Here is a 27,069-nt window from a genome sequence, read left to right on the forward strand (position 1 = left end):
CCGTCCCAACATCAGCAGGGCCCAGGGCAACCTGGCTCTCCACTAGGACAGCTGGCTTCCAGCATCACCCACACGCCATGCTTGTGTGAGTCCCCACATGGGTTACTGCTGGCTTGGGGCTGGTACAAAACGGACTACAACTATGTTCTTAGCTCTTGAAATTAAGCAGGGGCACAAATCATTGGAGCCTGAGACAGTTTAAGGGATGAATTGTAGAGCAGGGCTGATGAAAGTGACAGGAAATGACGACGAGAGAAACTGGTTTGAGGCAGGAGTTCCCTGGTTTGAGTTTCAAGGACACCTGGATCCAGGAAGACGGGATTCTGCAGGGTAAGAACGGACGGACCGCGGCATCCCACCAGAACACAGACTTCACGTTAAGGGAGAAAACGTTTAATTGGCACAGTCATTCCTTTCCTGATTAAATTAACAGTGAAGCAGTGATTTTTACAGTTAAAGCTGGTTTCTCCCCAATGAGTGTCACTGTTAGGCTGGGAGGCCAGTCCGCTCACGCCCCGCCGGTGGTACTGGAGGGACACAGTCTGTGAAGCGAGGACAGCTCTCCCAGCTGTTCCTCTTTCATTCACATGATCAGCTGAGGTGCACACAAAATAAAGTGTTTATTTAAAAAGGAATCATGCCAAGGACAAGACCAGAGGGTCTTTGCAGCAGCACCGCAAAGCTCATGAGATGCAGGTGCCCTGGGAGAATGGCTTTCTCCCAGGGCTGGCCCACTGGTTTTCTTTTCAACCCAGCCCACAGCTAGCGAGCTACTTGCTTAGAAGTACCCCTGCTGGTAGGGGACTGGTCTTGTTAGGGACTCCACTTTCCATTCCTCTGGAAAGCCTAACAGACCTCTGGGTCTCGGTCTGGCTTCTTGGTGAGTGTGGCCGGGGAGGACGCGGGGGCAGCAGGCACTATGCGCAGCACTAGTCTAGGGGGAGAAGGACTCACTTTGCTTGCTGTTGGTCTAGGTGTGCACGGGGACTGCAGTCCACCCAACGGGCTGGGAGGTAGCCAGGCCTTGGATGTGTCTCCTTGGAAGACGGCTCTGACAGTAGACACGAGGTTTGGCCCAATCCCTCAGGCCCTGTCTAAAACCTCTTGTATCATATCTGAACTCAAAAGAATAAAAGATATTCCTACCCTCCATCTCCTCACCAGCCCAACTGGCTATATTTAGGGAAACAGTGCCCCAGGGCTGGCAGAACTAATCCCACAGCACATTAGATCTTTTTCCAGTACTGGTCAGTGCATGGAATACCAGCCACAATTTCTGATTCAATTCCACAGTGATCCTGTCCTCTGAGGATTTTAAAGAAGCCTGGAAAACAAAAATGATATGCCTTAATAGTGTGCTAAGTTACGAGTCTTGCCAACATACTCCAGGAAGACCCAGGAGCAAGAGACACCAGCCTAGCCAGAAAGCAGTCACCAAACTAGCCCCAAGGTGTTCTCCCAACCTGTTCTGTTCACCCAGCAGCCCAGCTCTAACCCCACTACCATGTGACCCCACATAAGCAAGCACTGCATCCCAGGCATGGGGAACTGTGAGGGACAAGCACCTCAAAGCCATGGCCTGACCCCTACCACCCCTGCTCGGCATCAGCGTCTGCCCTCATGGCAAGGGAAGCCCCGGGAGGTCACTGCTGAGCCCCAGGCCCAGTGTTTGGAGCAGAGCAGGACAGGATGACCACCCCATCCTGGCCCACACATCCTGTGAGCAGGCAGGGGGCCGCCACTCACCATTGTCGCCCCAGTCCGTGTTCCAGGAGTTGCCCACCAGCCAGTAGGGTGTGCCATTCTCCACTCCCCAGCCCAGGATGCGGACAGCGTGGCCTCCCATCATTTCTCCAGTGACGTGCTGGTACACACCTGAGAAAAGGACAGCCCGTTCAGGCAGAGACCGGGCTGCTGCCTCACTTCCCAGAGCATCCCTCCAACCCGGCTGGCCCACCACGCCCTCCCAAACAAGGTTATAGAGAATGCCCTGATGTTCTCTCAGAAGGCTCCAGCGGCTTGCACGATGTGGGGCAATGATCTCAATAGGTTTTTGAAAGCCCAATGCCCAAATATGTTGAGTAAACGTTAAAGTGGAGTCCAACAAAATGTGCTCATTGCTTGCCTTGAAAACTGAAGTTATAAATTTTAATTTGAGTAGTAAATTTAATGTTACCATCCAATTCCAGTTACCCATTCTACATGCTAGGTCTCCAGGTGAGGATTTATTTGTCAAAAGGGTTCTGTAACTTAAGTTTTAAGGTTCTGTCCTGGGCAGCATCCTGCAGAGGCGAAGTGAGAGGGAGGCCAGGGTGGTGGCAGGCGATGCTGACAGAGAAAGCTACAGGGCCTGTGCAGCAGGTGATCCCCACACTGGTGAATCCCTCTGTCAAACTGGAAATGCACCCTTTTAAATTATAGGGAGGGACAACTCTTAAAAACAGCTGCTTTATAATCTTGTCTTCCAGAATTATCTCCCTTTATCCAATGGTGTTCCCTAACCGTGGATAATGCTGAAATATTTGAGCAGGCAGAATGGAGACAGCTGGGCCAGCCACACACTGTGCCAGAGTAGGGGGGTTTCTAAGGCAGCCCTCAGGCCAGGGGCATCGGGATCTCCAGGGTGAATCCCCACAGCCTCACGCAAAGCCAGGTGCTTCCTGTTCCACCGTCCACGCGGAGCATGGTCTGGGACTTCGCCAGCACAATTCGAGTTCTTCTTCCCTGATCTAGTCATGTTGGTTCCCTGGAACCCACACCTCCCCTGCCCCGCTGCCATCAGGGGGGCCAACACGCACCAGATTTGTACATCAGGAAGTCAGAATACACGGAGAAGGCCGCCTCTACCGGGCCGTTCTTGTAGATCTCCGCCATGATCTCCTTCTCGCTACTGGACACGCTGTAGGAACTGCATCCTGGCAAATGAACCAGCAGAGTGGGTGTGAGGCGTGCCCCCCGCGGTGCCGTCTTCAGCTCTTCACTGACTTACGGGGAGCCGCCAGGTGAAGCCTGCATTTGGGCTCTCACCCAGACCTCATGGAAGGCTTCCCTGGGGAGGAATGAAGGATGGCCCCGGACCCTGAAGGGGAGATGTGGGAGAGCACAGCTCCGCAGTGGGAGGGCCAGGGTAGCATGAGACCCTGGGAGAAGGACGGAGCGGTGCTCTGAAGGTTCTAGGCCTGATCACTCCCCTGTAAAACGAGGGGTCTGGTCCCTCCAACCCTAAGGGTCTGTGACTGACGCAACAGAGATCCTGGGGCTGGAGACAGGCAGAAAATACAGTGTGCTGCTCCCTCTGACGACGTCATGACCTTTCCTTCTCCCTCCTGTGTTCCTGGCTCCAAGGGTCAACCGCCCAGGCCTCTCCCTTCCTCTGGCTCAGGAAGGGTGTCAGCGGGTCCCTGGCCCCAGGGTGCTGGGCAGCTTGGGCCCCACCTTACCATAGTGCTTGTCTTCCTTGTAGGACGGGGTGTAGCCGGGCTCACAGATCTTGCTGCACTTGGGGGTATCCCCCTCCCCTGTGCATGGGGGCCGGGAGCCATTCACGTGGTGCTCACAGGGAGGGATGGAGTAGGGTCTGCAGCCTGCGGGGGCCCAGCGGAAAGGAAGAATCAGCTGAGAGTCTCTTCAGAAGCCCCTTGAGGGCAAAACTGCAGCAATGGTAACGGGGTCGGATGTGCAGCACTGACACTTGCTAATTCTGCCCTGGAGGGGACTGCCTCCGATTCCTCCTGGATTTTTCCACCTCCCGACCTCAACTCTCAATCCTCACTTTATAATGCAAGCAGAGACCATTCTTACTCATGGCTTAGAAAATCCACTGGTCAGGTATGGGCTGGCGGCAGACACTCACCGACATGCGAGTCATAGAGGCCACCGGAAACCAAGCCTTTTTTTGTCCAGAAGTTCCAAGCTTCAGCAGGAAAGCCCCCGTTACAGCTAAGGAAAGAGCCACTTATTAAATTCACTGTGCGAGAACTTCTAAGCTGTTTCCAGACCACACTGCCTGCTGCCTAAGACCCCAGGGTCCCTTACGGATCCACCAATGCCTTCGGCAGCTGGCCTAAAAGTTCTCCTGGGTCCCAACCAAGCCCCCTTCCCCCACCCCTGGGGGTCACTTCTTCCAGGGAATCTCCCCAGCTCCCAGACCCACCCACCACCATCCTCAAAGAGACAGAAGGACCCTCGCATTCAGGTCTACCCTGAACCAGGCTGTCACACGGATTCTAAGCACACTGCAATTCCCTGGTGTTTTAATAGAAAAAATGCTAATGCCAGACCAGGTTAACTGGAAGGAGAGGAGGCTGGACACTTATTTTACTCCCAGGTATTCCTAATCCGCAGTCATATCTGAGAACCACGGCTGTAAAACCAAAGCCAGTCGGCAGAAAGACAGGCACCCATGCTGGGAAATCAGTTTCTGCAACCAAGCTGGGAGCCCATCATCCCTCATTACAGAAACCAGGTGCCAGGGTTCTTACATTTCCATGATCAAGGAGAGACAACAAGGAAAACAAGCAGGCTGGAGATCAGAAATGTCCCCACATATCCTGAGACCATGTCTGTTGTGCCGGGACGCACCACCCACACCCCAGGCAGGGTCAGCCTGGCTGTAGGCAGCTCCTGGAAGGCAGCAGTCCCACCGGGGCCTGCTTCCAGACTCCCCCGGCCCCCAAGCTGTCCCAGCAGAGGGCTGTTATTGGACTTGGAATACCACTCCTGCACTCACGGAGGCTACAGCCTGGGGGCTCCCATGGTGGGAGGGGCCGGGACTGACTCACCCGTCCCCACACTGGTCACCACAGCAGGTGAGCATGTCCTCAGCAGACACCTCCACGCTGACGTGCCCATTGGTGCGGATGCAGATTCGGTCTGAAATGGCTTCCACGGCCCCAAACGCCTGCAGGAATGAGCCCCGCCCGGGTGAGCTGCAGTCCTGGGCTGTGGGCTCTGCCAGGCACCACGTCGGAGGACCACAGTGAACCCCGCAGACCTTCCTGGTGGCTGGTCTCCCCCAGTGTCAGTGAGGGTCCTGGCACTCAAGTTTGTCTCTAAAGCGGGAGGCCAATCCGCCCCAAATCTCCACCTGCACACTCAGTTCACTTCTGAGATGTGGTTTTTGTTAACATAAAGCAGCTCACACGGGACGATTACTATATGATTTTACCAACAGGAGGCAGCTCAACTGGTCAGTAAGAGACGGAAAACAGATGGTTCAATGTACACCAAGTGCACTTTACCACAGTTTGAAACAAAATTAAGACAGCTCACTGACACAGAGGGGTACTTCATGGAGCAGAGCAGGGCTCCAAACTGCTGTATTTGCTGACGGCCTTGGGACAGCGTGTCAGAGAAGTAAGAATAGCTTTCCCACTGACACACGGGCCACCGGTTCTTCCACCTCGTCTTTGCAATAACTCATGACCACAGGTATCATCATGATTTGTATGTCGACAGAAACAGACATGCAGAAAGTTTCTATAACTTGCCTAGTCACCTGGTGGTCTGGTCTGACACCTGCCCTCCCACCCCCCATGGCTCGGGCCCCTCCCAGCCAACAGGGCCTCACCCAGCAGGACCCGCAGGAGCCCTGGTCCCGGATCTCTTTGATGGTCGGGCAGTTAGGCCACTGCTCCCGGGAATCGAAGCTTTCAGGCAGAATCATGTTCTCGGCAAACCAAAGTCTAGATAAAGGAAGACCTCCGTGACAAACTCGCATCTTACAACTCTCCCCCATCTGGCAGATGTTAGCGCCTGCCACCTGGGAGGGAAGGCACGGGGAAGCCAAAGGTGACATCTGTGGGCACGTCCCCTGGGAACTTTATACAACCAAACCAGGAACTTTACCATTTAGCACATCTCGTTCCCTGTGTTTCTTGCTAGTCTTATTTATGGGATATTTTTCAGGAGTTCGGCCACAGGATCTACATAACTGTGTTTCTTACTTCCCTCACTACCCCCTTGGGTCTGCCCAGGGTCCCCACAACGTTTTTAGCATCTTTGCCATTGCGTGATGTCCCGTAACTATTCCAACCATATTGTTAGGTATTTCTAATGCTTCCTACAAGAGTAGTATCTACTGCAAAATGCCCATTACAGAGTTCTCTAGGAAAAATGGAACACTGACGGCAGATCAGAGGGCCTGCCCACTGGGTTCTGAGACATGTGGAGAAGCGCAGTGGGAAATACGGCACTGGGGGCTGAGCCCTGTCAGGCAGTCTCGCAGCTCCGAGGGAAGGGACACCTCCAGATGCCAAGGAGGACTTCTTACTCCCTCTTTCTCGCAGTCCCAAACCAACCCCTGCTGTTCCTAGGGCAGTGGGGCAGGTATGGCCAGCATATCCATCCCCAGGTAGCAGACACTCACCTCTGGGGCGGCTTTGGCCCACCCAGGAAGGTGCCACACAGCTTCTTCAGGTAGCTCTGGTCCACATTGTGGAAGTTGTGTCCAGCCTGCAGGACAGCCACAGCAGTCAACAGAGGCAGTGTGCAGGGGTGGGGTGCATGAAGGCCTGACAGGGCCAGGGGTCCTGTTTAGCTCAGGAGAGCAAGGGGGTTTGGGGGACTGCAAAAGAAATCTGTTTCCCCAAATTCATGTTGAAACCTAAACCTCAAGGTGATGGTACCTAGAGGTAGGGCCTTCAGGAGGTGATTAGGTCACGAAGCTGGAGACTTGGTGAATGGGGTTAGTGCCCCAACAGGAGCTGTGAGAGCTGGCTCCACCCACTAAGTGAGGCACTCCCCTAGAACCCAGCCATGCTGGCACCCTGCAAATGTACTTCCAGCATCCAGAATGGTAAGCAATTGCACTTCTATTTATGAAGCACCCTATCAGTGGTATTCTGTTACAGCTGCGTGGACAGCCTCGGACAGGCACCCTGCACAGCAAGCAAGGCCCTGCCCCAAGGGAGCCACCCAAGGGGCACGCAGCTCCCAGACCACTGGGTATCTCATCGGATCTGCTACACTTGCTGAGGTCCACAGAGACCCTCTATAGCCCTGAACATGGCTCATTCTTTATTCCTGTAGCCCCACGCCCCAGGGCTGGGCAAAAGCAGGGAGCCACCTGATGGGTCTTAACAACTACCAGGATTGGGGGGGGGTGTCCAGGGTCTTCCCGGCTGTGAGCACTTCCAAAGCTCGTTTACTCCCATGCACCACTGTGTGCATGCACACACAGCACGGGGCAGGGGGGAGGCGCAGGGAGAAGGTTAGCATGGTCTGGAGTGGCTATGACTCTCAATCAGCCCCACTCTGGGACAGACCATCCCACGGCTGCAGCTGCAGCCACCACCCTTGGGAGGCAGAATGCATCAAATGAACCCCTGGGGGAGGGGCATGCACAGAAGCGGTCCCCACAGCTCACCTTCCACGTAGTGTTCTGTTTGTTAACATAGTGGACCAGCTCATCCGACAGCGGCTGGAAAGGCGGCCTTCTCTGGGCACTGGTCAGCACCACCAGGCAGCTAAGGGTGGCCAAGAGCTGCCACATTTTGGAAGCTGGATCTTCGATTCACCTAGAAAAGACAAGACATCAGGATGCTCCAAGCGCGTAACGTACACGAGGGGGCTGTCTCAGGCAGCAGGGCTCTGAGGCCAGACACAACCCAGGGGTTGAAAGACCCGTGTTCTCTTCCCGGCTCCACCATGTGCCCTCTTCTGTTCCTCAGCGTCCTTCTCTGTGAAGCCTGGGTGTGGGGGCAGAGAAACCTCAAAGACCCACAGCGCCCATGAGCTCCCAGGCCCCGTCTCACCACAGACCCCAGCTATGCCCGTAGCACAACGGGCTGTGCTGTGGACTGAATGCGCATCCACCCCAACCCCCACCCAAACTCATGTTGAAATCCTAACCCCAACATGATGGGATTTGGAGATGGGGCTGTTGGGGGTGATTTTCATGAGGATGGGACTAGAGTTCTCACAAGAGACCCCAGAGAGCTCCCTCTCGCCCTCTGCGCCAGGAGCACACAGCAGGAAGGGGGTCATCTGGAAAAGGACCCTCACCTGACAGTGAGACCTCACACTCCCACAGTGTCCCCAACTGAGAAACAAACCAGTGGGGCGAAGACAGGCCGTGTGCACTTCTCCAGATGCCCGGGAGCTGGGAGAGAGCGAGCTGCGGGCAGGGAGGTCCCTCTGCGCTGCAGCCTGGTAACCGGCGTGCTGCTTGGGTCTCCTGGGGTCCCCTGAGCCGATCTCAAGCTGGACTCATGCTCTGAGACAGGGCTGTTCCACTGATGTGCGGCTAGCTGGGGAGCTGTAGGCCCAGGGCCAGCCCGGCCCTCCTGTCCATCAGAACCGAAGGCCCAGGCCACAGGCAGTACCTATGACAACATCTGAACCCCGTCAACAGACCCATATCTTCAGGCTAAAAGGAGTTCGGGGCCCTCCCTGCTACTGCCAAATTGCCCCTTGCTGGGTTTGTCAAACTGGGTTCAAGCCTTTTCCAGGCTAGTGCTCTGAGTGAGTGAACATTCTTAGGTGATTAGGTCCCAAGGGGAGAACCACTAAGATTAGAAAAATGCAGAACAAAATCTATTTCACACGCTACATTTGGGATATAAAACAAGCATAAACAGGGAAACAAGCAAAAACAGGCCAATGAAGCCCAACAGCACCAGGGAGGGAGAGCTAGTCTGGCCAGTGGCAAAAGTCTGGGACTTTCTCTGGTTTTTCCAGTCAGCCAAGGGCTCTGTTTCAAAGACAGTCCTTCCAGGAAGGGAACCCATCACAATATAACCACAGTCCTTAGATCTTAGACTGGCCAGCAAGTCAGGAGACTGGCTCCACCTCTGAATCATGCTCTTAGGCAAGCAGCTCTAAGGAAAGCAAGGAATGTTCCGGGTGCCACAGTCTGTCCTTCCCCCTCCCCCCCCTGCTGGGCCTTGTGGGAGACCCATGTGGGCAGGGGGTTGGGGGGATGGGGGGGTGGTTTCTTGGGCTGGAAGGGGGAGGGTTTCCTGTCCCTGCCCTCTGGAGCTTCCAGAAGGACCCACCTCCTTCCAGGTCACAACTGGGCCTGCTGCCTCCCACAGTGAATTATAGTTAAAGCAAGATTTAAACCTGAGGGCTGCTTAAGCAACAACCCACCCGGGAGGACAGAGGTGTGACAACAGCAAACAGCTCTGGAAAAGAGCAGGAAGAGACGCCTGCCTGCCCCCTGGGGTAGTGGAGATAGTATACAACCCTGCCAGATGCTGGCCAGGAACAGTCTGATCAACAAAACCATTCAGAAGCTTAGATTTTGTGGCACCAGTGGGAGAGGAAAGGCCTGTCTCACGGTATGTGCCCACACCACTGGCTCTGCATTGCGAAAAACATAGGAAGGCCAAATGTTTACACCTGATTTCTCACACGTGGTATGCAGAACAAAGATCTTGAATAAAAACACATTAAGGAAATAAATGCACTTTAAAAACTGTACTATCCAAATGAGAAACACCTATGATTGACAAACAGAATCTTAAAGAGACAGAGCTTGATTACTGAAAATAAAGCCTCTCTTTCTAAGAGAAAAACAAAATAAGATAAAAAGTGGCACACTGACAAAACAGTGCTTCCGTGTGCTTAAAGCTTCATTTCCTCAATATGCAAAAAGTGCTCAACAATCCGAATAAAAACAGAATAGAGAAATGGCAAAAGGACACACAATTAAATTACAGAAAAAGTAGTACAGGGTGCCTGGGTGGCTGAGTTTGTTAAGTGTCTGCCTTTGGCTCAGGTCATGATCCCGGGGTCCTGGGATTGAGCCCCACATGAGGCTCCCTGCTCAGTGGGGAGTCTGCTTTTCCCTCTGCCTCTCTCTGTCTCTCATGAATAAATAAAATCTTTAAAAAAAAAAAAAAAAACAAATAGCCATCAGATATCAAAAGATACGCAAGCACAGGGAAGTACAGATAAAATGAAGGGCATGCAAAGGCTGCGCAGCTGGCCGGTCCCTGGCAGGGTCAGACATGGGCAGGCAGCAATGCTGGGCTGCTGAACCCCGGAGGCAGGCCCAATCACGGAGACGACGGCCAGGACATTTCTATTACTTTTGCAATCTGCATGCCCTCTGACTCAGCAATTTGATATTTAGAAATTAACCCTACTGGCCTCAAATTCGAAGATACAGAACAGGTATACAGATGTTTACTGAATATTCTCTGTATGACAAAAGAAACAAAGCAGGTGTCTAATAAAAAAAATAACTGTTAAATTACAGTAAATGATTAACAGAAGACAAAGCAGCCATCAAGAATGAACTAGGTAAAGTGAATCATATTGTCCTGATAAAGTAAAATACGCCCAACACACGCATAAGTGGAAAAAAGCAAGTAGCAGATGAGTCACAGTAAGCGTGTGAGCCCAAGAAGCGACATACATGCCTTTTACCGTTACCACATGTAAAACATCAATAGTGTTAAAAGTAGTATGTGTGGCGGGCAGACTTATTTTTCACTATCCTTTTAAAAAAATTAAATGAACATACTATATTCAAAGTTTGGCTCGTTTAGGAAGAAAAGCAGCTAGGACTACCCAAAACCCTGAGCCCCCAAATGTACTTCCAACTGACTACTGGGCAACAGTGAGGCCTTCTCCTAGTGAGTTTCTGCTCAAAACACTTAACCTTCTCATTTTCAGTGCCTTACGGGGAGGCTGTGGCTCCCATGACCATATCAGGATCCACATGGCCTCTCTCATGGTAGGTAAAGGTCTTGTCGTGTCCTCACACCTCGGAAGGAGCAACGGAGCAGAGGTCTCGCTCATAACATCTTCTGAGCAAAGGAGCAAAGCAGTCGTGTTCCCTTCCTTTATCCTGATACCCCTTATACTCGCTCGGTAGCTTCACGTTTCCTCACGACAGGAGAACCTCATGAATGAACACTGGAGTGTGGCCTCTGGGCACACGGGCCATCAGACCTACGCCAGCAGGGTCAGGCCTGGATGATTAGCCCATTCAAATGACAGTCAGAGGGCTGCCCTCCCTGGCTTCCACCGTGACCCATTAGGGGTCCGGGAATGTGGCAGGGTGCCGGGGCAGCCTCAGGGAAATACTCCCCACAGGTCACAGAGGGGCATCCCACAGTGATCCCTGGGGGCTCTGCCATCTGCTGAGATGTTAAGTCACGAGCAAGTGGGGAAGGGGAGCAATTCATGGTAACTTGGACTTGAAACAAGCTTTCTCTGTTTTTTCTCATGGCAGAGAACAAAGAGGCACCATCCACTTCCCAGTCCGTTTCTGTGCTGAGGGCTGCGCCATGGCGATAGCCAAGTCAACTCCCAAGGCCCGTGAGGCCCCCGCAAGCGAGACTTTCACGCACTTGCCCTTCTTCTCTTGGTTCCACAGGTCCTCCTCCATACTTCCTGTCAACGTCATTCTCCCCATCTTAATCCTGCATCAGGGAGAACCAGGGACCCCAGCAAACTGCAGAGCCATTAGCCTGGAGGTCAGGAGCTCAGCTTGAACCCCTGACTCCAAGCTCCACTAGCACTGGGCACGGGGCTGTGGCTTTGGGAGAAAGTCTGGATTCGTTTCAAGTAGTGAATAGGCTGCTGTGGCTCATGGCCAGGACGAGCACTGGGCTTGGAGTCAGGAGACCTGGGTTCAGATCTTTCCCTTACTGTGCACTCTTGAGTACCAACCTGCACTGAGCCTCAGCTGTAAAAGGGGGCTCATGACTCTTCTTTTTTCCAGGTGGAAGTCAAGAGTGCCATGATGGCACCTGGTCTATAGCAAGAAAGCAACAAAGGGCTGCTCCCTTGGGCACCCTCAACTCCCAGGTCCCACCAGCCACCCTCCTTTTTTCCTCTCCCTGCCCCCTTCGTCCCCACTTCTAGCCTGTGCCAGGTAACTCCCATGGACTCCAGATGTGCCCAGAGTACCTCTATACCACAGTCTGAATTAAAAAACGAGGTTCTAACCTCAATTAACCTCCAACTGGGCTTCCTTTTCTAGAGGTCGAGAGACTGCTGAGCCCAAAGACTGTGAAGTCAGACTTCTCCTGCTAGAAGGGACAGACGCAGATGTCCCATGAGCAGTGGTGACTGTACCCCAGGGAGTACCCAGCATCTTTCTGCATCTGCAGAATCATGCACAGCGGACCAGCTACAGCAGCTGGCTAATGTGAGCTGTGCGTTCAACAAGCCGGCCTTGGGTCGGTCCTACGGCCTGCGCTTGAAACAGAAGCAGCTTTCGCTTCCCCTCTTTGGGGCAAATACTTCCCTTTTGTCAGTTTTGTGGTTTTTTTTTTTTTTTGTTTTTTTTTTTTTTTTAAATTACAGGACAGAATGAACAGAAAGTCCTTATTCTGTGAGAAAAGACGGGCCCAAACTGGGTAAGAACATTTGGAGTCACCAGACTTGCTTGCAGGGCGTGGATGGGCAGAGGGAACAACTGTGGGCAGATGGTTGGTCCCTCCAAACCTCAGGCAGCTGGCCTTCTTCAGGGAACCTGGGGTGCCACTACATCCCTCTGGCCCTTTGCCAAGCCAATCTCTGGCTATGAAAAAATAGGCTCTGGTACTTCTTCCCTTTCCAGACCCCTATAGCACTCAATGGTTTCTATGGAAGCACAGGCCACTGAAGTTCTGTAGAATGCTGTCATGTGCGAAAGGGGCCTGTGGCCAGCAGATCCTATGAACCCCGCTTACAGCATAATCATTCCCCAGATGACTTTGAAGCCATTCCCGGGACTACGGTGGACCTTGGGGCTCTGGAAGAAGATGGAATGGATGGGAGAGGAGCCAATGCTGAGTTGCAGGCTTCGGTCCTGTTATTCCCCAAGGACACGGACCTGCCACCGAGCTTGGTTTTTACCAAAGCTTCCTTTTAAGGCTGTAGAATCCCCGGGGAGACTGGATTCTCAATATGCCCCAAATCTAAGGAGACGGGACACAGGTATGTGAGGTTTCCAAGTAAGCCCAGCAGTGATCTTCTGGGCAATACTGACACAGATGAATGGGTCTCTGGCATGGCTCTCATCCCCTTCTCTGCTCGGCCTTGCCCGCTGCTGCTGTTCATACACGGTGGGACCTCCTTCACAGCTGGCTCTAAAGGACCACAGGCTGAGGGCCCCGATTCTGCCCACAGCTGTGGAATAAGGCTATGCCCTGCAGATCAGTAGTGGAGTGCCTGCAGACCAGGGGGCAGGTGGACAGGCAGGAGCGCTGGGAAGATCGAGTGGGACCTGTCTGGAGAACTCGGCTGCAACTTTCTCTCTCACATTCAAGGCAGATGTTCCTGAAGTTTCGGCTGCTTCGGTGTACCACCTACACATCAAAACTACACAGCTCTTCATTTCCTCCGACGGCAACTCGCCCAGCTACGCCTCCGTGCTGGGGCGGCGCCATGGGGGCTGACACCAGCGCCTTCCTCTCTGATCACACCAAAGGAGACCTTGCCTTTGAGTCTGAATCACGGCCTTGATGTTTCCTGTTTCTGCTCGTAATGGAAACGTGTCTAACTGCCTCATGGCTTACAATCCTCAAATTAAAAATAACAAAACCAAAAGGGCTCCTCATCGCCATCTGCCTCCTTAGAGCTGTGAGAATAAACGGGCACCAGCTGGCTCTCTGTGGTCTAGAGCCAAACTCCCTGCAGCTGAATGGCCCCCGGGCGACTGCTGTGTGACCCAGAAAGGGCACCCACTGCAGTGAGCCAAAGCTGTGCGGCTCACAGCAAGCCCCAGGGGGACCTGGGGAAGCAGTGAGAGGGCCCCGGCTGGGGGTGCTGGGGTGGGGAGCCTCAGTTGGTTAAGCATCTGCCTTTGGCTCAGGACATGATCCCAGGGTCCTGGGACTGAACCCTGCCTTGGGCTCGTTGCCCAGCAGGGAGTCTGCTTTCTCTTCTTTGCCCACCCCCTCCTTGTGCTCTCTAATAAATAAAATCTTTAAAAAAAAAAAAAAAAAAAGGCAGCCTCACCTGCCTCACCCACTTAAACAGTTTAGGTCACTCACAGGTACACCTGCCAACCATCTGTCCCAAAACCAGAGACTAATTCCCACCAGGCTGAGCAGGCCAAGCCAGTCAATCTCCTCTCCCACAGTGCCTGGATACCATCTGGCTACAGTGCCCACAAATGGAACTCTGCTTCAGATCACCCATAGCAGCCCACATCCTGAAAACAAGAAAATTATGACTTTGGTCTTCAAACAATAGACCCCGGGAAGGCCCTGGGCAGGTGAAAATATTTGTATTGTTGAGAAACAAGAATTTGGGCAAAGTTCTGGAAGCTTCTGCTCACAAGCTTTGCTCATGGACTCAGACACGGACTTACTGGGATGCTAAAGGGGGCATTACATTCTCAAGTCTCGGTTTCTAAAACAGGTATATTGCCTGGATTCTGAAGGACCTTAGGACTACTTTATACAAGCTGGCGGAAACCCTTGGGAGATTGAAATGAGATCAATGTTCCAGTCCTCCCCAGCTCACAGGAGCACTGCGGCTCTAACTCGATTGCAGGCTAGATCCCATTTCCGGGCTGGCTGGGGGCTCAGAGGGGCGGAGACACTGGCAGTGACAAAAGCAAGCAACTGAAAGACGCTGCCTCCCCAGCTTGGTTCTAGTTCCTCTTGAGGCCCCACGAAGATGAAGACGTATACACCCCACAAGGCTGCTGGGAGACGGAAGGAGATGGTCGTCTTCAAAGTGCCTTCCATGCAGCCTGGTTTGGAGCAGACAGCCAAAGCAATGAACTAACTGCCACCAGGAAATGGCTGTGTCCTCAGTGGTGCGGGAAGCGCACAGCGCTCTACTCACAGGCTGCTCAAGCTGTACCATCCCAGACTAGTTTTTTCTTCCCCCGCCTCAGAAAAATTATGATCACCCTAGTTTTTTTAAAAGATTTTATTTTTTATTTGTCAGAGAGAGAGAGAGAGAGCGCGAGCGCACAAGCAGGGGGAGCAGCAGGCAGAGGCAGAGAGAGAAGCAGGCTCCCCGCTGAGCAAGGAGCCTGATGCAGGAATGATTCCAGGACCTGAGCAGAAGGCAGTGGCTCAACAGACTGGGCCACACAGGCACCCCCACCCTACTTTTAGCAACACGTCCTCAAATAGTGGTTATTTAATTCTGCTACCTTGACCAGAAGAACAAAGCACTTCCAAGCACCCACAGGGCTCAGTGGAGGAAAAGATGGCTCCCAGCTGATGTCTGACGATGCCTCAGCCCTGGAGTGGCCACAGGCCTGGGCTGGCACCGCCTTCCCAGGTCTTGTGCAAGCCCAGAGGCCGAGTGACTGGTGTATGCATAAGCACACCCCACGCCAGCCCAGGTCAGAGGGTCACGAGGAAGCCCAGCCCCTGCTGGGTCCTTTGGCAGAATAACTGGGTTGTTCTCAGTGTTTGAGACTGGATCAGTTTACTCTTTTGGTGGTACCCATCCCATCCTCCTCCCCTCACCCTTGCTAGTGACTAGGTTATCTTGACGACCAGAGTGAAGTGAGTTAAGAGGCTGGTAGAAACAGATAACACTGGCAGGCAGCTTCCTGGGCACCCCACAGTCCAAAAACAGTAATGCTGGGAAAGGACCTCTGGCTTGCATAGAACTTGTTTTATAGGTGAGAGAAAGTGGTGCCTGAGAAAACAACATGAGCAAGCCCGGAGGAGTGTACCTGGGGAGGGACAGACAATTATGAAGAGTTCAAACTCTAAAACTCCTCCACTATTATTTTAGTGACCTCTGTCATGTCACAAGCTTACAGGAGCCACAGTGTTCTCATCCGCAAAATGGAAGAGTCAAACTGCACTACCCAAAACTCACACGCATTCTGAAAGTTAAAAAAAAAAAAAAAAATTAGAAAAGGTTATCTAATTGCATTAAGTCCAGATATCTGTAAGGATCTAAAGAAAGCTCAGTGAGTTCTAGCTATTAACAAACACATTAAAACTACAAACACAGTCAGCGATTCACAACAAAAATAGAAATCCTCACTCATCAATGATTTCTGAGAGCAAAGAATTATTTGAATTCCTGGTCATCGAAAAGAAAAGAGCAACATCATTACAAGCCCATCAGGTGGGTAAAAATTAAAGTCTAATAATACCCGGTGGTGGTAAATGAGGAAAAGGGACCCTCACCCACGGCTGGCAGTACACAATGGTAAAACTCGGACAGCATTCTATCAGCAAAATAGAAGATGCACACAACTTACGCCCCAGGAGTTAACTGGACTTTTCCTGCTTCTACCCTAGAGAAACTCAGGAGTACCAGAGAGATACCAGGATTTACTGCCAGCGCTGCCTGCCCTGCCTGCCGTAAACAGTGAGAAAGTAAAAACAACCTGCCCCTCAGTAGACACTAGACCTCCATGTATTAAGAATAACGCTCATAAACAGAAACGGGAAAGGATATGAATAGCATAATTACAGTTGCATCACTTTTACTAATATTGTTGGGGACTGATACAAAGTAATAAAAGCACCCCCCAAAAGGTGCAAAAGAATTACAAAGAGACAAGATAGGAGCTACCTGTCCCTCAGGAAGACCAGAAGCAGGCTCTGGGGTGGTCATGAGTCTTGCAGAGCAAACAAGCCAGTACCGGCCTCTGGCCAAGAGGAGCGGTGTCCAAGAGGAAACGTACTTCCTGGGAACCCCAGGGAAGCCTGGGTTGTGTGAGCCCCAAATGGGGGGAGGGGGGTGGGGATGAGGCTGGAGGGTAAAAATGAGATAGGTTAAGTCTAAATATATACGGGCATTTGATCCCTTGGTGGGATATGAACATGAACAGCCATGGAAAGACCCAGGATTTACTGCCCACCCACCCTTAGGCAGCTTCCAGAAGTGTGCGCAGAGCTTAAAACAAGAGGTGATGAAGGACACGAGACCAGGTGTAGACACTGATGACTGCCTCCCAACATCCACTGAGTACAATACACACCTGCATGTGCCCAACTACATGCATCAACTTGTCAACCCCACCACCTCTCTGCACGTGAGACTGACCCATATGAAAAGTGCCTGATTTCCTTCCTTCTTGATCTAGAAAAATTCCCAGCTCTTACCATCTTTCACATTTTCCTTATGTCAAACTATCTAAAACAGGCAGCAGACACCATGAGCCCTTACTTGGAAATAGCCTAGTCCTATCCTCCCAAGGACAGGGATATTCCACACAACCACAACTTTAAGAAAATCACCCAGCGGGGGCACCTGGGTGGCTCAGTGGGTTAAGCCTCTGCCTTCTGCTCAGGTCATGATCCCAGAATCCTGGGATTGAGCCCCGCATCTGGGCTCTCTGCTCAGCAGGAGCCTGCTTCCCCCTCTCTCTCTGCCTGCCTCTCTGCCTACTTGTGATCTCTGTCTGTCAAAAAAATAAAATAAAATCTTTAAAAAAAAAAAAAAAAAGAAAAGAAAATCACCCAGCGGAGGCCCCACAACTCCCCTGAATGTGCTCTCCCTTGCTTCCCAATCCAACTGCCCAACAGGAATACAAAATATCTCTTACTCCTAAAATGTGCTCAACTTCCTACCCCCACGCCCAGGTCCTATAATTGAGGAACGAACCAACCGGTCTCCGAGGAACGCCTCAATTCAAGCTGCTGAATCAGCAGCGCGTGGACAGGTTCATGGGGCCAAAGAGCTTCCACCCTCACCGCCCACCCGACCAGTCCAGAGACAGAGATGTCCTGACCCAACAGCAGGGGAGTTACTGGAGCCAGGGCTGGGCTGGCCTGTGGAGCCCCCAGATAAGGGATCTACACCTTTCCACTGCCGAATGGCAATACCCCAGCTCCGGGACAGATGCCCCCAAAGATTTGAGCAGAAGCTTTCTTCAAGGCACCTTCAACTCTCTCTCTGGGAAAGCCACACAGGGTGTGGGTGTGTGTATGGGGGAGGGGGTACAGCTCAGCCCCTTTCTCTATAAAGTTCAAGGGCTCTAATCACCATCACCAGTGCCAACAGGACACAATTCTCAGGGTGCCTGTCTGGGTCAGTCAGTAGAGCACGTGACTCTTGATCTTACGGTTGTGAGTTCAAACCCCACGGTGGGCACGGAGCCTACTTAAAAAAAAACAAAACAAAAAACCGAAACAATTCTCCATTATTTAAGGATGTTATGGAAGAAAAGCAGCCCTTACCCAACCAGACACCCTTCTAAACCTATTCACCTTATCATTCTGAATCTACAGAAACAACGGGATGAATGCATTCCAGCTGCATTTGTGTCTAGTGGAAGCACCTGAAGATCAGTTTTTCTAAGCAAACTAAAGAGGCCAGATCTCCATTTGAACCACTGGGTGTGAGGGGCTGGTAGAGGATGTGGGGCCTGGGTTAGTGTCCTTATCCTTGCACAGCCTGTTGGCTTCCTCAGTGCCAGGGGAAGATAATGACTTAGGTCCACTAAGGCAAATGCAATTCATATCTACCTGGGTGGCCTGCTGAGCCCCCACACTGCTGCCTCTCCCAGGACTCCACGGTCATCAACCGAGGGAAGAGGTGGTGCCCCAGGGACTCTGCCCTGCTTTCCCTTCTACCAAACAGTCCTGGGCCTATGAAGGCACAGTCTCCCTTCCAGGACACTCCAGAGGCAGGGAGTGGCATCTTCTCCTTCCACGCCAGCCTCCCAGGGAGAAGGCAACTGGGACTCTCATGCCCTTTACCTAGTTTCCTACCCCCCCTCCCCCGGTTAAATTTGTCCTCCCATCAGCGGGTTTAACTCATCCTGTGGCCTCCACCCTACTCCACCCAGTTCCAGGTTCCAATTTTCTGGTTTCTATTTCCCGGGGCCCCCAGAATTGTGCATGTGGTTCTGTGTAGAAAGTTGCCCAAGCAAACCCTCTGGAATAAGAAAACACCTGTAGGGAGACACTATTATTTCAGCAATTTCCTGAGGAAACTGAGGCCCCGAAGCTCACAGGGGGCTGGGGAGCTGGATTCCACGCGAAAGTCACCAGGATCCAAGCCAAGCGCTTCCCGCAAGCTCCTCCCCCGGAGCTCCCCCGCAAACTCCTAAGCTCCTCCCCCGCTGTTTCCCAGGCCCGACCCCGGAGCCCGGCGGACCGTGGGGGTCGGGCTGAGCCCACCTACGGTGGAGAACACAGCCCTAGGAGAGGGGGCCGGCGGGCACCTGCTTTCTGGTCAGAGTCGGGGTGGGTGCCGGGCTGCCCCTCTGGGGTTGTTTTTTGGCTTTTCTCTCCCCAACGACTTTTAGGTGCTTGTGAGCTGCCACCCCTGCCCGCCCCGCTGGGGCAGCCCGAGGGTCCCCCGCCTTCTCGCCCCCCATCCCCGGGGATGCCTCGGGACCGCGCCTGGGCCTGGCTGGGGGCGCAGAGGGGCCCCGGCCTGCCCGTCCCCCTCCAAGGTCACTTCCACCGTGCCCGGGCCGCCCGTCCGCACTCACCGAGCCCCGCAGCCAAGAGCCTGGGCCTGCAGCCTGCGAGCGCGCAGGAGCCGCCGCCACCGCCGCCGATGCCCGAGCAGCCGCCGTAGCTTCCCGGAGCCGGCCCCGGCGCCTATTTACCGCGCTCGGCCCCGCCCTGCGCACCCGGCTGACTCGCCACGTGACGGCTGCGAGCCGGGGTCCGCCCCGCCCCCGCCCTCCGCCCGCCGTCCTCCACCCCTCCGCCCCGCCGCCGCCTCCTGCTGCGGACTCTGCGCCCGCCTCTGCGTCGCTGCGGGTGGGCCCCCGGGGGCCCGGGAAGAGGGGCTCCGAGCCCTGTGGGCGGCCTGCCTTACGGATGGAGGCCAGAAGCAGAGGGGAGATGAAGGTGGCCCTAAGGGCTTCCATCCAGCCAGGAGAAATTCCACAGGGGCCGCCGCCGCCTGAAAGCAGCCGTTCAAAGCCGGGTGGATCCCTTCTTGGAGGAGGGGATGACTGTCCCTATTTCATTCATTCGGGAACCACTGAGTTGGGGATATCATGATAGCAGGTCTCCCAGAAGAACCTGAACAGGCTCCATTAGCGTTGATATTTTGAGAACATGCCTATAAGGTCCTCCAGTTTTGTAATAATAAATGGGTATGAATTTCAGGACCTGTGTCAGGATGTCTATAGAGAAGGGTCTTAGGGGCAGAAATCTGTTCGAAGAGGTGTGCCAGACCTGTCCTAAAGGGAACACGCACAGCAAGTACACTATTTTCCCTGGAGTTTGTTCGGAGAGTGGCTAGGCAGGTTGATGGAGACGGTGGTGTGGCTCTAGACCTTGATGCATCCCCAGGTTTCTGATCCTTCTGACAACTTTGCAATCTAGGTATGATCCCAGTTTTATTCGAGAGGCTCAGGAAAGTCTCGGATTTTATCTAGGTGCTCCTGGTAATAAGAAAGCTGTAGGTCTGGTGGATTCCAAGAGGTTCCAGGTGATGTATTTTTTGAGTAGTGCTCCAGCTAAGAAGGAATTTTTCATAAGTCTTTAGTGCAAAGAAATTACTTTATTAAAGCAGGGGAACAAGACCCATGGGCAGAAAGAACTGCTGCCCCAGGGTTGTTAGTTGCAACTGACAATATACTCTGGGGTTGGGGGAAGTAAAGAAAAGAGAAGTTCCAAAAAACTTTCATAGGCTAAAGACTCACAAGGTCTTGGAGGCCTTGCTATTGCCAAACAAAGGTTGTTTTTCCCCTCTAGCAAAGCATTAAGACGGTTGGGAGCTTCCTGGAGGAATGTTAGAGTCTGCGGATCTCAAGTATTTGTCAATATGGGCTGCAGGTTATAAGGGCATTTAATTTTTTTCTACATTTCCTTCTGCCTTTGTTTCTCCTATTAGAGGCTGCTATCTGCTGTGTCTTGCAGCTAGCTGTTGCACAGTCCCTGTGCCTGCCAGGGCACATCAGAGAGCTAGCTAGACACATGTACTTATTCCTGTTTGATCCCAATTAAAGAAAGGAATGGAAGCAAGGAAGTCTCAGAATCTGCCCATGGTTACTAAACCCTCAACGGAGAGGGTTAGCTGAGGAGCTAGCTATCACGATGGTCCTAGCTGCAAGCTCACCCAGTCATATCTTGAGAACCGTGGACTCTAGACTGCAAATCAGTGTTTTGACATTTCGTCTCCCACATGGTGTCAGTCATTTACAGACCCCGTAATGGTGCTCATAAAAGGAAACCCCAGTGGGGAAGACACACAGAGGACCATGGTCAAAATCTCCTCATCATAACAGGAGGGCTAAGTGCTTTACATTTATCTCCTTTTTATGAAATTTTGAATGAGTGCCATTGGAGAGTGAGAAGTCATGTTTCTGAAATAAAAGAAATAAGCAAGTACTGTTTGAGTAGAATTTAACCCTTCCTGCTGCATCTAGGACGGCTTCACGGAGAAAGGAACACAATGTATAACTGACTTGTTTATTCTCCTCAATGCCCTCACTGGATCTTAAACTCCATGAGGATAAGCATTTTTGCCTGTAGTTAAAAAGAAAGCCACAGGCCCAGGGAAGAGTTGGTATAGGATTGTGGGGATACTCGTCTCTCAGAGTTAAAGAATGAATCTTGTGGACACAAAAGGGTGAAGTGAAGTGAAAGTTTATAAATGAAGGAGAGAGCAAAAAGGAAAGAAAAAAATCTCTACAACGACAGGGGTCCCGAATGGGTTACCACTGGGCACTTTTACTGGCAGTCTTTTTATTGAGAACTGACAGGAAGCTTGTAGCCTTGAAATTCTTATACTGGCTTGGTTTGAGCAAGGACTAATGATGATACCCTTAATGGCTCACTTCTTTGAGGTCTGGTCATTTTCTGCGATTACAGTAGAGCTGTCAAAAAAACAAAAACAAAAACAAGAAAACACCAACCCCCCCCCCCAAACTTCCTGACATTCAAGGCCAGGTGGTCTGATTTGTTCCCTTATCTCTGGTTTTGTCCACCTCAGCATTTCTCTGCATCTGGGGGTTCTGTGAGCCTATTTGGAATTTCTGTGAGCCTGGTCACGTAGCCCCCTGTGTGAGCCTAGTCAGGGGAGTCATGGGCCTCCTGTCTTTCCCTGCCTATACCCTCTTTTCCTCAGAGTCACTTGCCCCCAGGACAGCAAACCAAGACTTAACTGCAGTTTCTGTCTTCCCAAGAATGGAATTTTAAGCGAATGAATCCAGAATTTCTGGTCAGCACCAATGAGGTAATCCGTCACATGGGTTTCCACCCACCCACTCCCCAAGGAAAATGGCATGACCCTCTCTACCCTTCTGGCTAAGGGAAGGTAACCTCACCGGACCAGTCCTTTCTTTGGCTAGTAACTTTTTGTCCCAAACTCTCTCCCATAAAAACCTTCCATTTTGTACAACTCCTCAGACTTCCCCTTATTTGCCAGATGTGGGATGCTAGTCAATTCATAAATTGCTTAATAAAGCTCATTAGATCTTCACATTAACTTGGCTGAATTTTGCCTTCAAATGCTATGCTGTTATTTCCACATCCCCAGCATGTAGCAGAGAGCGTGGCATCTTGTATAGAACGAATAAACATTTACTGAGTGAATGTGTCCCGTGCATGAAGTGGGTCTTGAAGGTTGAGTAGAATTTCAGCTTAACCTGCCAGGTCTGAGGTCAGGGGCTCAGGGAATACCCCTCAGAGCTTACAGAAGGACCTGAGCCTGTATATGCTGAAGCCATTTGCCTGCTGAGCTTCTGGAAAAGAGACCTAGGTATATACTCAAAAGAGAGGAAAACCTCTGTCTTCACAAAAACTTGTACTGAGATGCTCATTGCAGCCTTCACAGGATCATCAACTGCTAAAGGATGTACTTCTCCTTTGGTGTCCGAGGTTCTTGGTCACGCCACTTTGAAGAATGAAGAAGTTAGACCAGAGTGGTGGGCAGCAAAACAAGGTTTATTGAGCCCTATCAGGAAGCTCCCAGAGCAGGAGGGGACCCGAGAGGGTTGCCACCACCTTCTCTGAGTCTAGGGGTTTTTATGGGTTTGTGGGAGGGCCATTTCAATCTGATTTACCCTCCCTGCACCAGTTGTCCAGTCAGGCTTTTGTCATCTATCTATCCCATAGAAAACGGTGGAAGGCTCCCTCCAGGGTGGGTATAAAAATCCTTTTAAGGAGAGAGGTGTTTGTCCCTCCTGCCTGTCTTCCAATTATCCTTCATCAAAAAGATGGAAAAACCCAATGTCCACCACTGATGAACAAGACATCATACACCCATGCAATGGAACATTTTTCATTCATAAAAAGGAATGAAATACTTGGGCATGCTCCAACATGGATAAACTTTGAAAACATTTATGCTAAGTGAAAGAAACCAGCACTCAGATATCTGACCAGCTGAAGCCAGGGAATCGATGATACTGAGCATTGCTGGCCCTCGGTGACTTTGACCTAGACTCAGGCACCATATGATGACTTTGCCCCAACCCCAAGCTGTATTCACATTGCACCAGGCCCTTCATGAATATGTATGCACCCTTAGCTTAAAACTGCCTGGTTCCACTGTGGTTCAGGAAGACACTGCTTCAGGAAGGATCCCAGTTGTTCTTCTGCACTTGGTGCAAGCAAAACCCTTCCTTTTCCTAGTCTTTGGCTTGTTTTATCTTTTGGCTCAACATCCACCAAGAGGTGAGCCCAGTGTCAGGTAAGCGTTTTAGCAGCAGTCAGTTCTTTCTCCCAGGTGTGGACCCAACAGTGACATCTGACGAGGGAATCCCCTCTCCACCTTCTCTTTCCTCCTGATTAGTGCTGGAACCTGGAAGTTCAGTTTTACCTTCAGGCTTTGGGTTGCAAGGACCTTACAAGGTCAGACCAACTGTCCTATCCAAACTGATTTAAAACGACAGCAGCAGGACAAGAAGGTTCTAGATCCAAGGCAAAACTGGGGCAACACGGAGCTGTATTCATGATCCCCAAAGGAATAGGATAGTATTTAACACAACAGAACAAGTTAACTTTGTTTCCTTTTGACGATCTGATTGGCCAAAGACCAGAAGAAGGGGAAATAAAAAACAATAATTGATCATCTATTATATAATATGTACCTTGTAAAGGATATTCTCGACCTGGGACATGGGAAAAATTCCCTCCATTCTACAGATGAAGGAAAAGGGACTCAAAAGACATATTGGGGCAATGTATTAGGGGTAGAGCAGCTCATAACACAGCCTCAGGCTTTCTCCAGCTTCATCAGGTGAGAGTGAAAGACCCTGGAGCCGCACCCAAGAATCGAACAGCACGCCTCCACTGGATGCAAATTGCAAGAGGTTTATTGGTTACACAGGCGCCTGCGGACGCATCAGCCTTGGTGGACTGAGTGCGCTGGGATAGGTTGGGGAGCAGATTATATAGGGCAAGGGTTGGGGTGGCGGGAAGCGAGCTTACAGAAGCAGATGCTTGGTTACAGGGATCTGATTGGTTAACTTAAATCAAGCATTGTCAGGCACTGGGTTTAAGGCAAGGACACAACGGTTTGTTCTGGTGGGCCTTGGCTCAGCACTCTGGAAAGTCCCAGGTACACTGTATTCCTCATTTGTCTTCCCTTTTTGACAGGCCGGTTGACCATAGACAATAGACATCCTGGTATGTGTTGCCATCCGGCTATGGGGACAATCAAGCCTTCAGCAAGGGGAGAGGGGGTGCTGTGGGGACATCAGGTTACTTAAACAAGCCTTTAGCAAGGGGAGAGGGGTCTTTCAAGAGGAGTGGCCACCACTCATACACCTGCGGGTCAGAGCATCATCAGTGATGGGATTTCAGGAAGGGACAGAGGGTTCCTCCCACTCCCCCCGACCAAGGTCTTGTGTCCTCAGGAGATTGCTGTTGAAATGCACACAGGTAACCTGGAGAAGTAAGTGCCCAGGGTCCCCTGGAGCATTTTGGACTAAGAATTGCTCTCCCTTTCCTGGGGCTCCGCTGTGGGCCAAGTGTTCCTCTGCCAGGGGGTTGGGGGTAGGAAGGGAAGGTGGTTCCCTTCCCTGCCTGCTTCGGGCTCTGGTCCCTCCTAAGATGGCATGGGAGGCACTGTATTGCCTCAGGATCCACACACTTCATTCAGCATTCTGTCTCAGAGGTGGGGTCTCAACACAGAGCGGGTGCAGTTGAAGCTGAAGCTGCCTTGTTGAGAATGTCCCTTTGGTGTGGACTCTCCCATGTAATCTGGTAGGTCACAAAGAGTCTTCTCTCAGCCCCCAGCCCCAAGCCTGTGATTCCAAAGCCCTTGCCTCAGTCCTTCGCACCAGGAGGTGGACAGAATTTGCAGTCTCCCACGCAGCACTGTATGACTTGAGATCAGTGACTCAGACCCTCTGATCTTCAGATGCTTCATCTGGCTAACAAAGACACTTGAGTTTGCCTCATATGATTGTGATGGATGGAGTGCCATGTGTGCTGTTTCCTCTCCATTTATATCCCAAACCCCAGCAATGACATATTCTTTCAAATCTGGGAGCTCCTCAGGGACATAATTGGCTCTCACTGGGTCAAACAGCCCATTCGGGGTTATTATTTCAGCAAGGCAGAGCTGTAACTGAGATTAGAGCTGCACCCAGAACTCCTTATCCCCAGTGGCAGAAAAGACCTTTGGAAAGTCTCTCTGGGCCCTTCGTTCTTCCTTCAAACCTTTCATGGTCCTGAGAGCTTCATTTCCTAAGACTTCTAGCAGGTGGAAAGAGGCAAGTGTTTGGAGAAGGATTTCTCTCCTCCCTTATCCTCTATCCCCAAGTCACCCAAACCTACAGGGTCAGAAGCATCAGCTTCTAACATGGACCAGAATCTTCTGAGCTTCCTAGTGCCCTAATGGGAAACAGTTGACAACACTCCTTTGCACAGGGATCTCCCTTCTCAACACATTGTTTTTAATCAAGGTGAAAAAAAAAAAAAATGGGACCAGAAAAACCTGGGTTTGAATCCCAGTCTCACAATTACCTTATTTCCCCCAGCCTCTGAGCAAGTTGTTAGAGGAATAAATTTAAATTAGATTCTGTACGGGATACTAACCACAGTGCCCACTGTACATGCTTAGTAATGGAAAGCCCCTCCCATTTCCTACTGTCCGGAGCCAGACATGTAGAAGGGTCTGGTTTTATTAAAAACACTGACGACGCCAGATGTTGGTGAAGATGTGGAACAATGGGGGTAACTGTACATCATTAGTGGGAGAATAAAAGGGCACAGGCACCTTGGTTTAAGAAACACTCTGGCAGGTTTTTCTTTTTTTTATTAAATAACAAACTAAACATACCCTTGCTCCATGACTCAGCAATTCCATTTTTATGTGTTTACCCAAAACAGGTGAAGACATAAGGCCACAAAAGGACGTGTACAAGAGTGTTTATAGTGCCTTCTTTCAGAATAGCCAAAAACTGGACACAGCCCAAGTGTTCATCTGTAGGAAGATGGATCACCAGCCCCATTGGTATTTAACAATACTTTCCAAACTGAAAAAGAGGTCAAATGACTTGCTGTGCACAGCCACAGGATCTGTCTCAAACACATTATGCGGAGTGAAAGACACTGTAAGAAAAAGAAAGCATACTCTATGATTCCTTTTAAATAAAGTTCTAAAGCAAACACAACTAATCTGTAGTGGAACAAATGTTATAATAGAGGTTGCCTCCGGGCATGGTGAGGGTGGAATTGACCAAGAAGAGGCATGGCCACTTTTTCAAAGCGTTGCTCACGTTGTACATCTTGACAGGGGTTTGGGTCCACAGGGGTGTGAGTGAGACTGACGCCATCTTGGAAAAAATCCGCCATGTTGACTGGTCTGTGACCTGAAACCTCCTTGAGCACAACTCTCTCTCCTCATTCTTTCCTTTTGTTTAACCACATCCTTAAACACACCCTCAGAGCATAATGTCCTTGATCAACTTTGGAGATATGACCGTGATACAAACCCATTTTTAAACATTCTCCTTTTGGGGGCATCTGGATGGCTCAGTCAGTTGAGCATCCAACTCTTGATCTCAGCTCAGGTCTTGATCTCAGGGTTATGAGTTCAAACCCTGTGTTGGGTTCCATGCTGGGCATGGAGCCTAGTTTAAAAAACAAAACAAACATTTTCCTTTTGGGTGATGCCCCAGCAAGTGCTCCCAGTCTCTAAGGACTATAAAAGTCTTAAGGGAGATGTGATTTCAGAGAGATCTGGTCTTGTATCCACGCAAGACTCAATTCTTTCCTTAGTTCCCCAAATAAATCATTTCTCATCTAGATGAACTTATCAAACTTTTTC

General features: G+C 51.3%; 1 protein-coding gene across 1 annotated transcript; it reads right to left on the minus strand.

Annotated features, from left to right (window-relative positions):
* Positions 1–377: 377 nt before the first annotated feature.
* On the minus strand, positions 378–19,473 carry CTSB (cathepsin B). Its single transcript, XM_004766084.3, has 10 exons — positions 19,319–19,473; positions 7,367–7,517; positions 6,368–6,453; positions 5,570–5,684; positions 4,782–4,900; positions 3,854–3,939; positions 3,441–3,584; positions 2,799–2,915; positions 1,747–1,875; positions 378–1,324 (listed from the first exon to the last, which is right to left on the minus strand). The coding sequence occupies exons 2-10, from the start codon at positions 7,490–7,492 to the stop codon at positions 1,227–1,229; spliced, it is 1,020 nt and encodes a 339-aa protein (XP_004766141.1). The 5' UTR covers positions 7,493–7,517; positions 19,319–19,473; the 3' UTR covers positions 378–1,226.
* Between the last annotated feature and the right edge of the window lie 7,596 nt (positions 19,474–27,069).

The sequence above is a fragment of the Mustela putorius genome, unplaced genomic scaffold (assembly GCF_011764305.1).
Source record: "Mustela putorius furo isolate JIRA1106 unplaced genomic scaffold, ASM1176430v1.1 tig00000242_pilon_pilon_pilon, whole genome shotgun sequence".
Classification (NCBI taxonomy): domain Eukaryota; kingdom Metazoa; phylum Chordata; class Mammalia; order Carnivora; family Mustelidae; genus Mustela; species Mustela putorius.

Excerpts from the sequence above, each read along its gene's own strand:
- CTSB (XM_004766084.3), bottom strand. The coding sequence starts at position 7,492 with ATGTGGCAGCTCTTGGCCACCCTTAGCTGCCTGGTGGTGCTGACCAGT. Across the intron at positions 5,685-6,367 it reads GGGCCAAAGCCGCCCCAGAG|ACTTTGGTTTGCCGAGAACA; the intron begins GTGAGTGTCTGC and ends TCCTTTATCTAG. Across the intron at positions 2,916-3,440 it reads CAAGGAAGACAAGCACTATG|GATGCAGTTCCTACAGCGTG; the intron begins GTAAGGTGGGGC and ends TTCATTTGCCAG.